At 55.0% G+C, this 12,302-nt stretch overlaps 1 protein-coding gene across 1 annotated transcript in view; it reads right to left on the bottom strand.

The window, feature by feature from the left end:
- Window positions 1–12,302, bottom strand: part of LGR6 (leucine rich repeat containing G protein-coupled receptor 6) — a 117,222-nt gene continuing 104,920 nt past the window's right edge. The window contains exons 13-18 of the mRNA XM_045983082.1: window positions 11,649–11,720; window positions 11,109–11,180; window positions 9,313–9,438; window positions 8,188–8,348; window positions 3,791–3,871; window positions 1–1,537 (exon numbers count right to left, since the gene is read on the bottom strand). Coding sequence (XP_045839038.1) covers window positions 282–1,537; window positions 3,791–3,871; window positions 8,188–8,348; window positions 9,313–9,438; window positions 11,109–11,180; window positions 11,649–11,720 — 1,768 coding nt within the window. The 3' untranslated portion in view covers window positions 1–281. The remainder of the gene's footprint in view (window positions 1,538–3,790; window positions 3,872–8,187; window positions 8,349–9,312; window positions 9,439–11,108; window positions 11,181–11,648; window positions 11,721–12,302) is intronic.

Here is a 12,302-nt window from a genome sequence, read left to right on the forward strand (position 1 = left end):
ATTTCCCTCAGCCAGACAGATGTCCAGATCTCTGGTCCACAGCTTCAGATGTGAGAGGCCCTGGGGAAGGCCAAGGGGTAGGAACCCAGGCCAACAAGCACATGTTGGTGATGGCCATGGGAGAGAGGAGACCAATGGAGCCCAGGGCCCCAGGACTGGGCCATCCTGCTGTGGATCACACTGTGGAGTTTTGGTTGAATTTATTTTACAAGCAGCCATCATTCGTGGAGTGGGAGGAGAGGGGAGGGAAGACATGGGAAGAAAAGAGTGACAAGGGACATTTATAAGTGTGAGGCAAAGGCAGAGCCAGAGGGCTGGAAGGCCCTGCCCACTGACAGGCCCCCACCAGCTGACATGGCTCCCTCTGCCCTGAGCAGCAGTTCTCCATCCATGGAGGGTGGTGGGTTCCCAAAGTGGGTTCCCTCTGGCTCTACAAAATGGCTGCCCTCCAACCTGGGGCCCCCTGGCTGCTGACAGGAGATGAGGGTCACTGAGGGGAAGCCATAGGTCTCCAGCCCAGGGGGCCGCCCAGCCTCAGAAGCTTCCAGAATGAGATCCACATCAGAGAAGGCCACCAGGGCCTGGGTAGAATCGCAGGAGCTCTTCTCCAGCTCGCTGGCAGCAGCATAGGCCAGGGGACCTGGAGTCCCTGGGCAGGGCCAGAGGCGCCGCAGGTCATCCCGGAAGTGGGGGTTGAAGAGCAGGTAGAGCAGTGGGTTGAGGCAGGCAGGCAGGGGTAGTACCACCAGTAGGACAGACTTGACGGCCTCTGGGGTGACAGGGAAGAGCCCCAGCATGGAGGCGAAGCTGAGGAAGGCCACAGGGCAGTAGAGGAGCCCGTCGGCAAAGATGAGCCAGGCCACGTGCCGCACCATGGCGCAGTCCCACACGGCCTCGAAGCCGCCCCGTGGCAGGTGGCAGTAGAGTCTGATGTAGGCAGCGGCCACGGCCAGGAAGCACAAGGAGTTCATCATCACCAGGGCCACGGCAAAGCCCAGCGCGGCCGGCCGGCCCTCGGGCGCAGCGTAGGGCAGGCAGAGCGGGGACGCCCCGTACTCTCCCACCGAGGCGAGGGGCAGGGCCGCGGCTAGACCGGCCAGCAGCAGGCAGCCCAGGGCCCCCGCTCGGATGCTGCTCAGGGAGGGGGCCTTCCCGTAGGCCCGGACGCAGGAGACGGAGACGCTACACTGCACGGCGGCCAGGGTGAGCAGCAGCACGGAAGCCTCGGACCCCAGGACAGCCAGGAAGCCTGTGGCCTGGCAGCCCAGCCCCATCTCCCAGCGGGCTCCATACTGGGCGAACTGGCCAAAGGTCAGGGCGTCGACGGACGCTAGGAGGCCACAGGATATGCCAGTTAGGGCATTAGCACCCGCGATGGCACCGATGACGAACTTGACCGGAGGCAGGGGGCCAGGCCCGCCTGCGAAGACGCTCAGCAGCACCAGCCCGTTACAGAGCACGGAGAGCAGCACGATGGCCCACACAGCCAGCCGGATGCCCCAGCTCTCGAAGAGGTGCTCGCAGGGCTTGAAGGGGCCTGCGGGAGAGGGGATGAGACATTACCCCTGGGTTGGAGGCTGCTGGGCCTAGGTGCTGGGGGTGAGGCTGGGGAGGCTGACACAGCCTCTGTCCCCAACAACTCCCGGGCTGACAGGGGCTGACTTGGTCTCTGAGGACTGTCAGGAGGGGTGGGGGCTAGGGGGCAGTGGGGACATATACGCAGCTCTTCTTCCAAGGAGCTGCAAATGCAGGGAACACTCACCCAATACATGCAGAAATAGAAACACGTAATAAACAAATTTGTACACAAAGTACACAGCGCAAACCCAGGCACTGAGGAAACGTTCAGCAAAGCAGTCTTTCCAAAGCATTTTGGAGCAAGGAAGGGGTGAGACAGCATACAGGAGTGTGCCACAAAACGGGGGCATCTGAACTGGGATACGGCTGAGCTGGAGACACAGAGGTGTGGGGGGCTGCCCGGAGAGTGACCAGTCCGCATCCCAAGGCTCTGCTTCTCCCAGTCAGTGCCCAGGGATCCGATAAGGACCTCACCGTGGATGAGGTGTTGTACCTGGCTGGCTCTCCCTTGCTCTGTGGCGGGGAGAGAGACCACAGTCGGTACTCACAGAGTCGATCGGTATTCGGAAAGAAAAGCATAATAAGTAAATGAAAACACAGATGACTCTGGGTTTTTCCAACCTGGTTTTGCACAAATCGTTGTGATGGTGGTGTTTTCCGCCACTCCCCTCAGGTTCTGTCCTTAAATCACCCTGTAACTGTGGACATGGTATGTCTTCATTTCTTTTGGCTTCAGACTCCTCTTCTGCAATGTATTTCTAGTAGCTTGGGAATTTGAGAGGCTTTTGTGGGAACTATTTTTTAAACATATTTTTTTCCGACTACCATATAATAGATGGTCATTGAAGAAAGTTTGGAAAATAAAACATGGAAAAATTAAAACTGCTTATCATTCCACCTCTCCAAAAGAACTCATCGTTTTGGTATGTCTCCTCCCATTTTTTAAAAGATACATACAAACATATATGTTTTTAAACTAAATTGGGATTTTCCGCATATAGGCTTTAATTCCCTTTCTTAAGTTAAAATTTTATTATGCACACTTTTCTAAATCTTTATCTTCCTTCAAAACGTGTTTTCCGTGTCCGCGCAGTAAATACTTGCCCATATGGATGTACCATAATTTATCTGTACCATTTGTACGATCTATTTTTAAAGCAAGTTCAAGCTGGACTTTGCCTTTTGGAGCCTCCTCTTTTACCTCATCACTGCTGATTATTGGTTTTCAGAGGTGAAATTTCTGTGGCAGTGTGAAGCCTGTGGGTTTCCAAGTCAGGAAGAAAACACCACCTGTTTCCTCCAGACCGCGTTGGTGTTCTTGCTCTGGGCTGACACTAGAGGGCGTGCTGTAGCTACTGAGTGCTGCGAGCAGGTGCTGGCCGTCCTCGAGCACTGTTTTAGCTCAGAGAGAGCAAGAGAGGGAGCCAAGGGACACGAACCAAAGAGAGATATAAAAGGGGAAAATGGAGGGGAGAGGAAATAGAGAAGCACACTGTTCACTGCTTTCTGTTCTTTCCAACAGGTCCTGTCCTGGCTTAAGCAATGTGCTACTGCCTTCTGGGAGTGGCCTGCTAGGATTTTATACCCAGGGGAAGGGGCTTCTTCCCTCACTGCATCAAAGGGAAATAGAGTTCTCTTTCTTTTCAGCGAGATTCAGGTGAGACTCTATAGGACATTTCCTCAGCTGTAAGGGCTGGACAGTCCTATAAGGAGTTATCCAGGGGTACTGTGGAGTTTTTCCACGCTGGAGAGTTTTAAGAAAGAGAGCAGAGAGGGATGGAGAAGGCAAATTTTCGGAGGCCCATCTGGCTCTAGGATTCTGCGACTTTTAGACTGAGGGGGCGCTCAGAAGCAGTGCCACACACCACTCAGAACAATGGGGTCAAGACATTCTTCGCTGCTTCTCTCTTCAATGAGAGACACTTTCCCTCGGATGTTTAACTTCTGGTTGGCTGATCTTTGTTTTGACTTCCCTCTCCCCGCTGTTGCCCCTCCCCTACTGTTGTTCCAACCACCCGAGGGAAGAACTCCAGGTCCTTCCCCAAGAATCACCAGAAGAGGTTGTCTTCCCCTCAGAATGTTGGCTCTTAGGCAGAGAAGGCGCCTGAAGCATGGTTATAAACATGCCAGGCTGAATGGGCATCTCATCGAAATACCTGGGTACTCCTTCCCCAGTCCTGCCCCCAACCCCATACCAAGGCACCCGTCTCACCTGGAATGGGGCTGCACTGGACACTGGGGTGTGGCTTTGTGTCCTCCATCTCCAGCTGGAGCTCGTCCAGATCCAGGTCATCTGAGAGGTGAGACCAGAAGGTGGCTTGGGGGCCAGGTCTTGGTGACAATCAATTCCCATCTTTCTCCAAATGCCCACCTCTTTAAGCTGCCATCCCCAGCTCATTCTGCTCAGCACAGGTCATCCCAGCAGCCCTGCACATCTGTTCTACTCTTGGGTGAAAGGAGTCTGTTCTTATTATCCACATGTGGATTATTTGCATTGTCTGTTCCTCACGGCAAATTTTCATCTGAGACTTGCTTGTCTTGTCCTGTAACTGAGCATGTGCGTCCCCTCCAGGCAGCCTAGTTACTGTGTTAGGTTAGCACGTGTTAGAGTTACCGTGTTAGAGTTAGGGTGGAGGCTGCCTTAAAAATGGGAGCTGGTGGGGCGCCTGGGTGGCTCAGTGGGTTAAAGCCTCTGCCTTCGCCTCAGGTCATGATCTCAGGGTCCTGGGATCAAGTCCCGCATTGGGCTTTCTGCTCGGCAGGGAGCCTGCTTCCCTCTCTCTTTCTGCCTGACTCCCTGCCTACTTGTGATCTCTCTCTGTCAAATAAATAAATTTTTTAAAAAATGGGAGCTGGTAATCAAACAGTTCTCCACACTGGCCGGTCCCCCACTGTAATTCCCTGTCCAGGTGTGAACACCACGGGCAAGAAAGAAAATCTTTTTACTTTTTTTTTTTAATATATCTTTGGAGAAAGAGAGAGAGAGAAGACCCAAGTTCGGGGTTGAGGGGCAGAGGGCGAGGGAGAGACAGAGAGAATCTTTTTTTTTTTTTTAAGATTTTATTTATTTATTTGACAGAGCAGAAGTAGGCAGAACAGCAGACAGAAGAAGAGGGAGAAGCAGGCTCGCCGCTAAGCAGGGAGCCCCATGCAGGGCTCGATCCCAGGACCTTGAGATCATGACCTGAGCTGAAGGCAGAGGCTTAACCAACTGAGCCACCCAGGTGCCCTGAGAAAGAGAATCTTAAGCAGGATCCAAGCCCAGCGCAGAGCCCGAAGCAGGGCTTGATCCCATGACCCTGAGATCACTACCCAAGCCGAAATCAAGAGTCAGACACCCGGGTGCCCCAGGAAGGACATCTTCTGAAGACAGAGTAGTGAGCTGGGCTGTATTCAGAGGAGGTAAACCAGGCAGAGTGAACAAGTAGAAGCCACACACTTGAGAAATGGTCAAAGCCACTGGGAGATTAACTCAGGCAAGGCAAGACTAAGTGGGAAGACCATGGCTGTCCTCCAGGAGCTGAAGTCCCATCAGGCATAAAGGAACTGTGCTCCTACATGCTGTGTTGGTGCAGAGGGTAGAATCAGGAAGGGTCATAGAAGGAGGCGATTTAACAATTCAGATGGAGAAGTTCTCCTTCTCACTAATGCAAATAAGCTCCCACACTTAGAGCTGACAGAGAGGTGGGCCTGAGGTCCCGGGGGCTGCATGCCATGCCTGCCATCTGCTGGGCTTCGGGCAAGGGCAGAGCAGCTTGGGATGAGGAAGACACGGTCCTGGTCTCAGGGAGCTCATGGAGACAGAAGAGGACCAGGCACTCACGGCGGCGTGATCCGTGTCAACTAACAGATTCGTGTGCCAGCGAGGCTAAGAGTCTCTGAGCTCCTGTGCCAGCTCCACGCAGCGAGTTGTGGTCTTCACGGTCTCATTAACCTTTCCTGCAGCCGCACGAGGAGGGTGTCTTTTGACCTCATTTGACAGATGGGAACACTGAGGCTCATGGAAGCGAAGCCACTTGCCCCAGGTCTCCCAGTTGGTGCGCTGCAGGGCGGAAGTCTGACCCCGGTCTGTCTCACTATAGAGCCTACGTATTTAACTGTTATGCTTTCCTGATTTCGGGGGCAGCCTGGAAGGAATGCGGGGGTAGCTTTACAGATGCACGAGCTGGGCATCATTTGTCCCCAGGGGTGCTGGAGCAGAAGGTCCCAGATAAGAGAAAGGGCACTTCTACACTGGGTGAGAGGCAGGATTAGATCTTTACCCGTCCTTCCCATTCTAAGTCTAGACCCTGCAGTTCCTCAGCCTGAGAAAATAGGATTACAAAGATAAATCCATTGTTAAAAAAAATTGTTAAAAAAAAAAAAACCTCTGTAACTTGTTGGAATCAAGTAGGAGTTTTTTTTTCCTCTTAGTCGCTATGGCAAGGTTTCTTAAACCAGAGCCTATGAACTCCAGGGGTGTTAGGGATACCTTGGGAGTCCAGAAATTCTACAAGAATTTTGAAATGATCAGCTTAAACATCTTATCATTTATAAAGACAAAACGCTTGTTTGCAGCAATAATTCATCACCGAAAGACTATTTTTTAAGAATAAGACTTCAGTTTCTCTAGTGAGACTAGGCAAGGTGTCTGAGGCCCTGAGTGGTAGGAGAGCCCCGCTTCTCTTCTGAAGGATGCCTGTACAGCACCGGGCTTCAACGACAGCGCCCCGTGGGCTCGTCCTCCACCACATACTAACAAGGGATGATTCTGTGTCATGCTTGTCCCCATCTTTGACTCATGTGGTTTGTTTCCTTCCTCCCCACTTAAAGGGTAAACACCTTCAGTTGGACGTTTTCCCAGGAGGCAGGAAGGCTCTGCGGAGCTGCCCTTGGCCCAGACACCATCAGGGCGGGCAGGAGGCCGAGGTGTGCCCACAGAGTGCTGGCATTTCCTCTCCTCTCTACCTTTCATTCCCTGCCCACCCCGGCTCTCCAGAATGGAGCTCAGCAATTCTTTGAAATCAGAATGCATGAATGAAATGCGAGGGCTGAGGCCCGCGGACTCCCTCTGAGGCTGGGAAAGTCACAGCCAAGGTGTTAAGTAACCACTCTTCAAACGAGGAGGAAATCAAATCTGGCTGTAGCCGAAGCTCCTGGCTTTCTTCCTTAAGGCTTATTAGCTCCCACAGGAAGTGGGGGGCCCTGCCCCAGCTCCCGTTACCAGCGGCAGGCAGCCCACGATTCTGACGCCCTGTGGCTCTCCAAGACCTAAGCCTGGTGGAAAGTTTCACCTTGAGGAAGGAAAGTTTCCATTCCTCCTTCCAGGCCCCTGAGGGAGTGTACAGCAGACAGACATCCGGGAATGTCCCCTGGGGACAGCTGTCTGCCGGCTCAGAGCCAGCCTGGCCGCTGGGCTTTTCAAGGGGTCCTGACGCTCTCCCGGGGGAGGGGTCTGGGAGAGAGACCCCAGAGACCCCTTAACTGCTTGTGGAATACTGGCCTCCATAAGCTGTGTTCTGAACGACATAGCACGCCGTCCCTCCTCACACACACAGGGAGGCCCCCGCCCCCGTCCCCAGTAGTAAGAGTGGCAGGTAGTACCACGGGTCATGCTTTGCTCGCCATGGCCTGTGAGATATGTAGCATCGTTCTCACTGTACAGATCAAAAAACCCCAGAAAACAAGGCTCAGTAAGGTTGAAGAGCTTGTCCTGGGCAACAAAACTGGTCAACGATGTCACTGGGTTTAGAACCGCGGTCTGTCTACACCAGCATAAGATGCTTTTCTTACATGTTTTCGTTCTGACTTTTCTGTTTCGCTTCTCCGTGGACATACTGTGGAGAGGGGGTTAGAGACTGAAAACGAAATTCAAATATCAGGGGCTCTTCTTTGCTTCCTCCTGATTTTACCTGTGTTGTGTCACACGGGGTGACGGTGAGGGGGACAGAAGCCCTCCCCGCTGCCCTCTAAGACACCAGTTGGCAGACGGTCCCTCGGAGCCCCCTCAGCTGCCTACTTCCACCCCTCCTTCTTTTACAACTGTTCTAGAAAGAGACCCATGTGGCCCAAGACCCAACTCAGCAAGTTTCCTCTTGCAGCTAGTGGCCTCTGAGGGGCAGGAGGACTTGGAGAGTGATAATCCCCACGCTGTTCCACTTGGCTCTAGGACATATAGTGAGGGGACTTTTTTTTTTTTTTAACGGAGGTTTAATTTAATTGACTTAATTCAATCCTGTGTGGCTCAGGTTGATTTAGAAAGTGGGTGTCCTCTCTGAGAATGAAATCACAGGGCCCATGTAGCCAGGACGCAGCCAGGGAGAAGGAACGTGGAACCACGAGCGCAAGAAGCTTCTTAAGATGCAGCTCGGGAAGCACCTCGGGGACCAAGATGGCAAATATGGAAACATGACTTCTGCCCTTGTCATCGTCTTCTCCCCAAGCACCTTTGGGCTACGTTCTTAGAGAGACAAGGTACAAACAGAGTCACCCAGAGTCACTTCCCAGGTCACCCTTGGGGTTTGCTTCCGCAGCCCCGGCCAGACCCCTCTCAGGGTCCCCCGGGCCTCTCCTCCCTAACTTCTTCTCCACGGCCACCTGCCCGCCCTGCCCAGGAGCCCCATCACTCACAGTGGTTCTCGGCTTGTCCGGCAAGAAGGCCCGGGGGTCTCTTTGGAGCCTCCTCCTCCTCAAGGTGAAAGTCCTCAGCCTCCCACTGTCCAGAGGCCTTGAAGAAGCTGGCACAGACGCCATAGGCACAGCACTGGTAGGCATAGGGCACCTCCAGGATCCTGGGGGCCGAGGGGGCACAGGCGTAAAGTGAGCTGCCTGGGGAATGGTTAGGCGGCCCGCCCAGGGACCCAGCACTCAGCATCGGCTTTTCAACCCCAAAGCGCCCGATGACAGTGCAGGGGGCACCCTGGGCTTTCTTTGTATGGATCCTACAGCCTGGCCTCTGCCTCTGGAGGACTCTGAGCATCTGCCGATCTTGTCCTCACTCATCTTGAGACTGAGATGGGAAGATAAACTTTCTGCCCTTTATGGGGTCCCCTCAGTAGGTTCAGGGCTGGGACCAGCTCACCCACGATCACACAGCACTCCAGTGCTCTGCTAACCTCCCAGCCAGCGACTCTTTTTCTTAGATCTCAGGAGACAGGGATTCTCGTAGTGACTCGTGCTTCACCCTTGCCCTGGCCCCCAGCCCCACCCCCGGGCACAGCAGAGCTGAATCTGGTGCCCTCTGAGGGCAAGGGCTGATGCCCCCAGGCAGCTCGTTAGCTGGCAGTAGAGGCGGCCTGGGCCACACAGGCGGTGCTGCCGCTGCAGGCAGGAGGCCTGGATGTCATTAGCACCAGGGACCGGCCAGGCGGCTTGTTTTCCACTCCTCGGTGCCCTGGGCTCGGCCTCACCGCAGGGGGCCCAGATGCTGCTCAAGTGAGTTCAGGCAGTCTGCGTGCCCTGAAGGGGACAAGGAACAAGGAGGTCCGGGGGCCTGCACCTCATCTTCCTCCTGTCCTCACAGGAGGTCTCAGCAGCCCGGGGCTGCTGCTTGGGACAGAAAGAAATGCTGTGAATGAGATGAGGAAGGGGAGGCAGGAGCCCTTCCCACTGAGCAGTGACCAACCCCTATGCCTCCGGGCCATCAGGTTTTTCTCGAGGTGAAGCCCCATGGCTTTCCTCTCTCTGTCCCTCCTTGGCCTCCCCAGCTACTCCGGGGCAAAACTATCTGGGGGTGGGGGAAAGCCAGGCCCTCACCTCAGTTTCGGGAAACTGTCCTTGGAGAAGGCCTGGGAGAGAGCCAGGTTCCCTTTTAGCTTCAGATGCATCAGGCCCCCAAGTCCAGACAGGGGCAGTGTGGCCAGCTGGTTGTCCGTCAGGTCCCTAGGACAGTGCATGGTCAGGGTTATTGGCAGTCAGTGGGAATGCTGAGGGGGCAGGGCTGTGCTGAGGGTGTGACCGGGGTGCCTGGGATGGAAGCAAGAGGAGAGGAGCAGAGGACAGAAGATCAGCAAAGAGAGACAAAGGCCCGAAATGCTGGGGCAGGAGGATGGTCAAGGGCTGCTAGAGGCACCACCCCTAACTCATTCATTCATTCATTCACTCACTCATTCATTCATTCATTCATCAAATACTGGGGGCCAACTCTATACTAGGGATTGCTCTAAAGTAATGTCAAGCCATCCCGATTCATAGGTCACAGAGTTCCTTCACCACAGCTCCTATGCCCAGTTCCCAGTCCCATCCAAGGGTCCCTGTCCACCCCCCTAGGGCATCTGCCTATACTTGCCTGCCCCTATTCCCCCACTTTTCTGACGACATGAGAGGCCAGAGCGGGGATTGGACAGAGCTGGCCTCTGGCTACAAGCAGGGGTTTGGTCATCTGTTCTGTTTTGGGGGCTGGCTTTGTAGCCAGAGATGAGGACATGCACAGCCTTCTACTGGAGACACGTTACAGGGAACCAGCACTCCAAACCACACACCAGCACCACAGACTGTGCGTCGTGGAAACAGCCTGGACTGGAAGGTAGGAAACCTGGCACTGTCACCGACTCCCTGCATAACCAAGGGGAGTCACAAATTTGCCTGAGTTTCAATGTCCTCATCTTTCAAGGGGATAAAAATATCCACCCTACCTATCTGGCAGGAGCAGAGCAAACAGGAGAGGGAAGACCGAGGTGTGAGTTTTGCAAGGCTCCGGCCCAGAGCCTAGAGAGTGGCAGACAGGAGGGGCACTGTGAACCGCCTGGAAGGCTTGCATTCTGGCCTTGCTCTGAGCAGGCTTCTCCCCTGGGCCTGGAGGCCTCTCCTGCGAAGTAAGGGATTGGGCTAGATGATCTCTGAGGCCAGGACTGGAGCTAGCCCATGGAGTCTGGGTGTTAATCAGAAAAGGGTCCCATCAGGATGGACACATCTTTGGGATGTGCAAGCAGTCAGTCAGTTCCCTCTTGGGTGGAAGCCCTTGTGCAGTACACAACCTGCACCACAGTGTGTGGCAGTCCCACCAGAGGTCCCTTCCAGCTCTGACCTAGTGACCATGCAGCGAGCACTATACGCTCCCTGTTTGCAGCCTGTGTAATTTAGGGAACCTGTGAGCCTCTGCCTCCCTGCAGAATGGCAGCCCTCTAGTGTTACTGCTCATGTGGGGGACTGCTGAGCTGAGACCCTGGCTCCCACACCTGCTGCCACTGTCCCAGGTTGTGAAGGAGTTTTGGGCTCTAACCTCCTCTCTGTTGGCACATGTAGAGGCTGGGGGAGGGCCTGAGCCCAGGAGTGGGGGTGGGGGCACAGGGCACTGGAGCCACTAAGATGTTGCCAAACATTAGCAGATGAGGTTCCAGAGCTTGCGGGAGGCAGGCGCTCTGTTTATCAGGACCCACGGCCTGTCAAACAGACTGTCAGAATGACTGATTAGGCTGGGATGTGCAGTCAGACATTCGTGCATGTCCCCACTCTGGGGTGGGTACTCTCACCCCCACCCACCCCCACCCCCTGCCGGCCTAGGGTCCCCACTGGTCTCCATCCAGCGGGAGGAGGGTGCAGAACGCACTTACAGCTTGACTAGGGAGCGTAGGGTCACGAAGGCCTCAGGGTGGATGGACCGGATAGAGTTCCAGCTCAGGTCCCTGTGCGCAGAGAGGGGATTACAGGTGAGACCCGGGACAAGTGCACAGCTCGCTGTTCCCATCCTGATCTCTCCTTCTCACACTCCCCATCTGAGCTGCCCCCAGGTGAAGAACCCTCAGCCTTTCAGGGAAGGTACCTGCTGCCTGGCTTCCAGCCTGGCTGGGGCTGCAGAAAAGGGGATTCGGCAGATTGGCTTCAGAGTCTCATCAGCCCCTGGGCACCAGCAGGAGAAGCGGCTTCAGAAGCCATCTGGAAGGGGAGGCACCTCTCCTGTGTGTGTGTGTGTGTGTGCGCGCGTGTGCGTGTGTGTATGTGTGTGCGCGCGTGCACACGATGGGGGCAGGGATATAGAGCAGGGAAGATTTGTGCCTGCCACTGTCATGTACACTGTGGGTATGGAGTGTGCCTGAGAGAGGGGCACAGTGGGCCCCCATAGGGTCCAGCCTGGGACGCTGCAGGATACTCACAGGGCTCGCAGGGAGCTCAGCTGACTGAAGGTGTCTGCTCTGATCTCCCAGATGCGGTTGTGCTGGAGGCCTCTAGGGCAGCAAGAGAGACTGGATGAGCCAATAGGCTCAAACCCTGGCTCTGTTCCACGCCCCCCGCACACTATGAGGAAGAAAAGAGAGCCCCCCACTTCTCCTGGCATGGGAAGAAAGGGCCCGCGGAAGTCACCAGAATTAAAGGGAGCACAAGGGGATCCGGTTGCCTTGGGTAAGTGGGTCAGGAGACAAAGCCACAAAACCATCCCTGTGGCCCAGAAGGGAGTCAGTTTCCAGGGTTCCCACCGGGGCTGGCTCCCAGCCCAGCCAACCTCGCTCCTGCGTTCTCCAGACCTTAGTCCAGCAGCAGAGCACTTCCCCGCCCTTGGATGACCCAGTGACTGGCCCAAGCTGGGGGGCGGAGCTCAGTGGACTGCTTGTCTGAATGGGAGATGGAGCGTGTCCCTCTGTAATGCTGAAGACCCTCTTCCTTTGGCATCTAGACAAACAGGACAGACCCTCACACCCCTATCCTGCCTGGGCTCCAAAAGGCGTTGCCCTATCTAGGGTCAGGGGATAGACATGGAGGCTCAGGAGACGCACCAAGCTTGAAAAACATCCCCCCAAACAAAACAAAAC

Source organism: Meles meles, chromosome 17 (genome assembly GCF_922984935.1).
Source record: "Meles meles chromosome 17, mMelMel3.1 paternal haplotype, whole genome shotgun sequence".
In the NCBI taxonomy this organism is placed as follows: Eukaryota; Metazoa; Chordata; class Mammalia; order Carnivora; family Mustelidae; genus Meles; species Meles meles.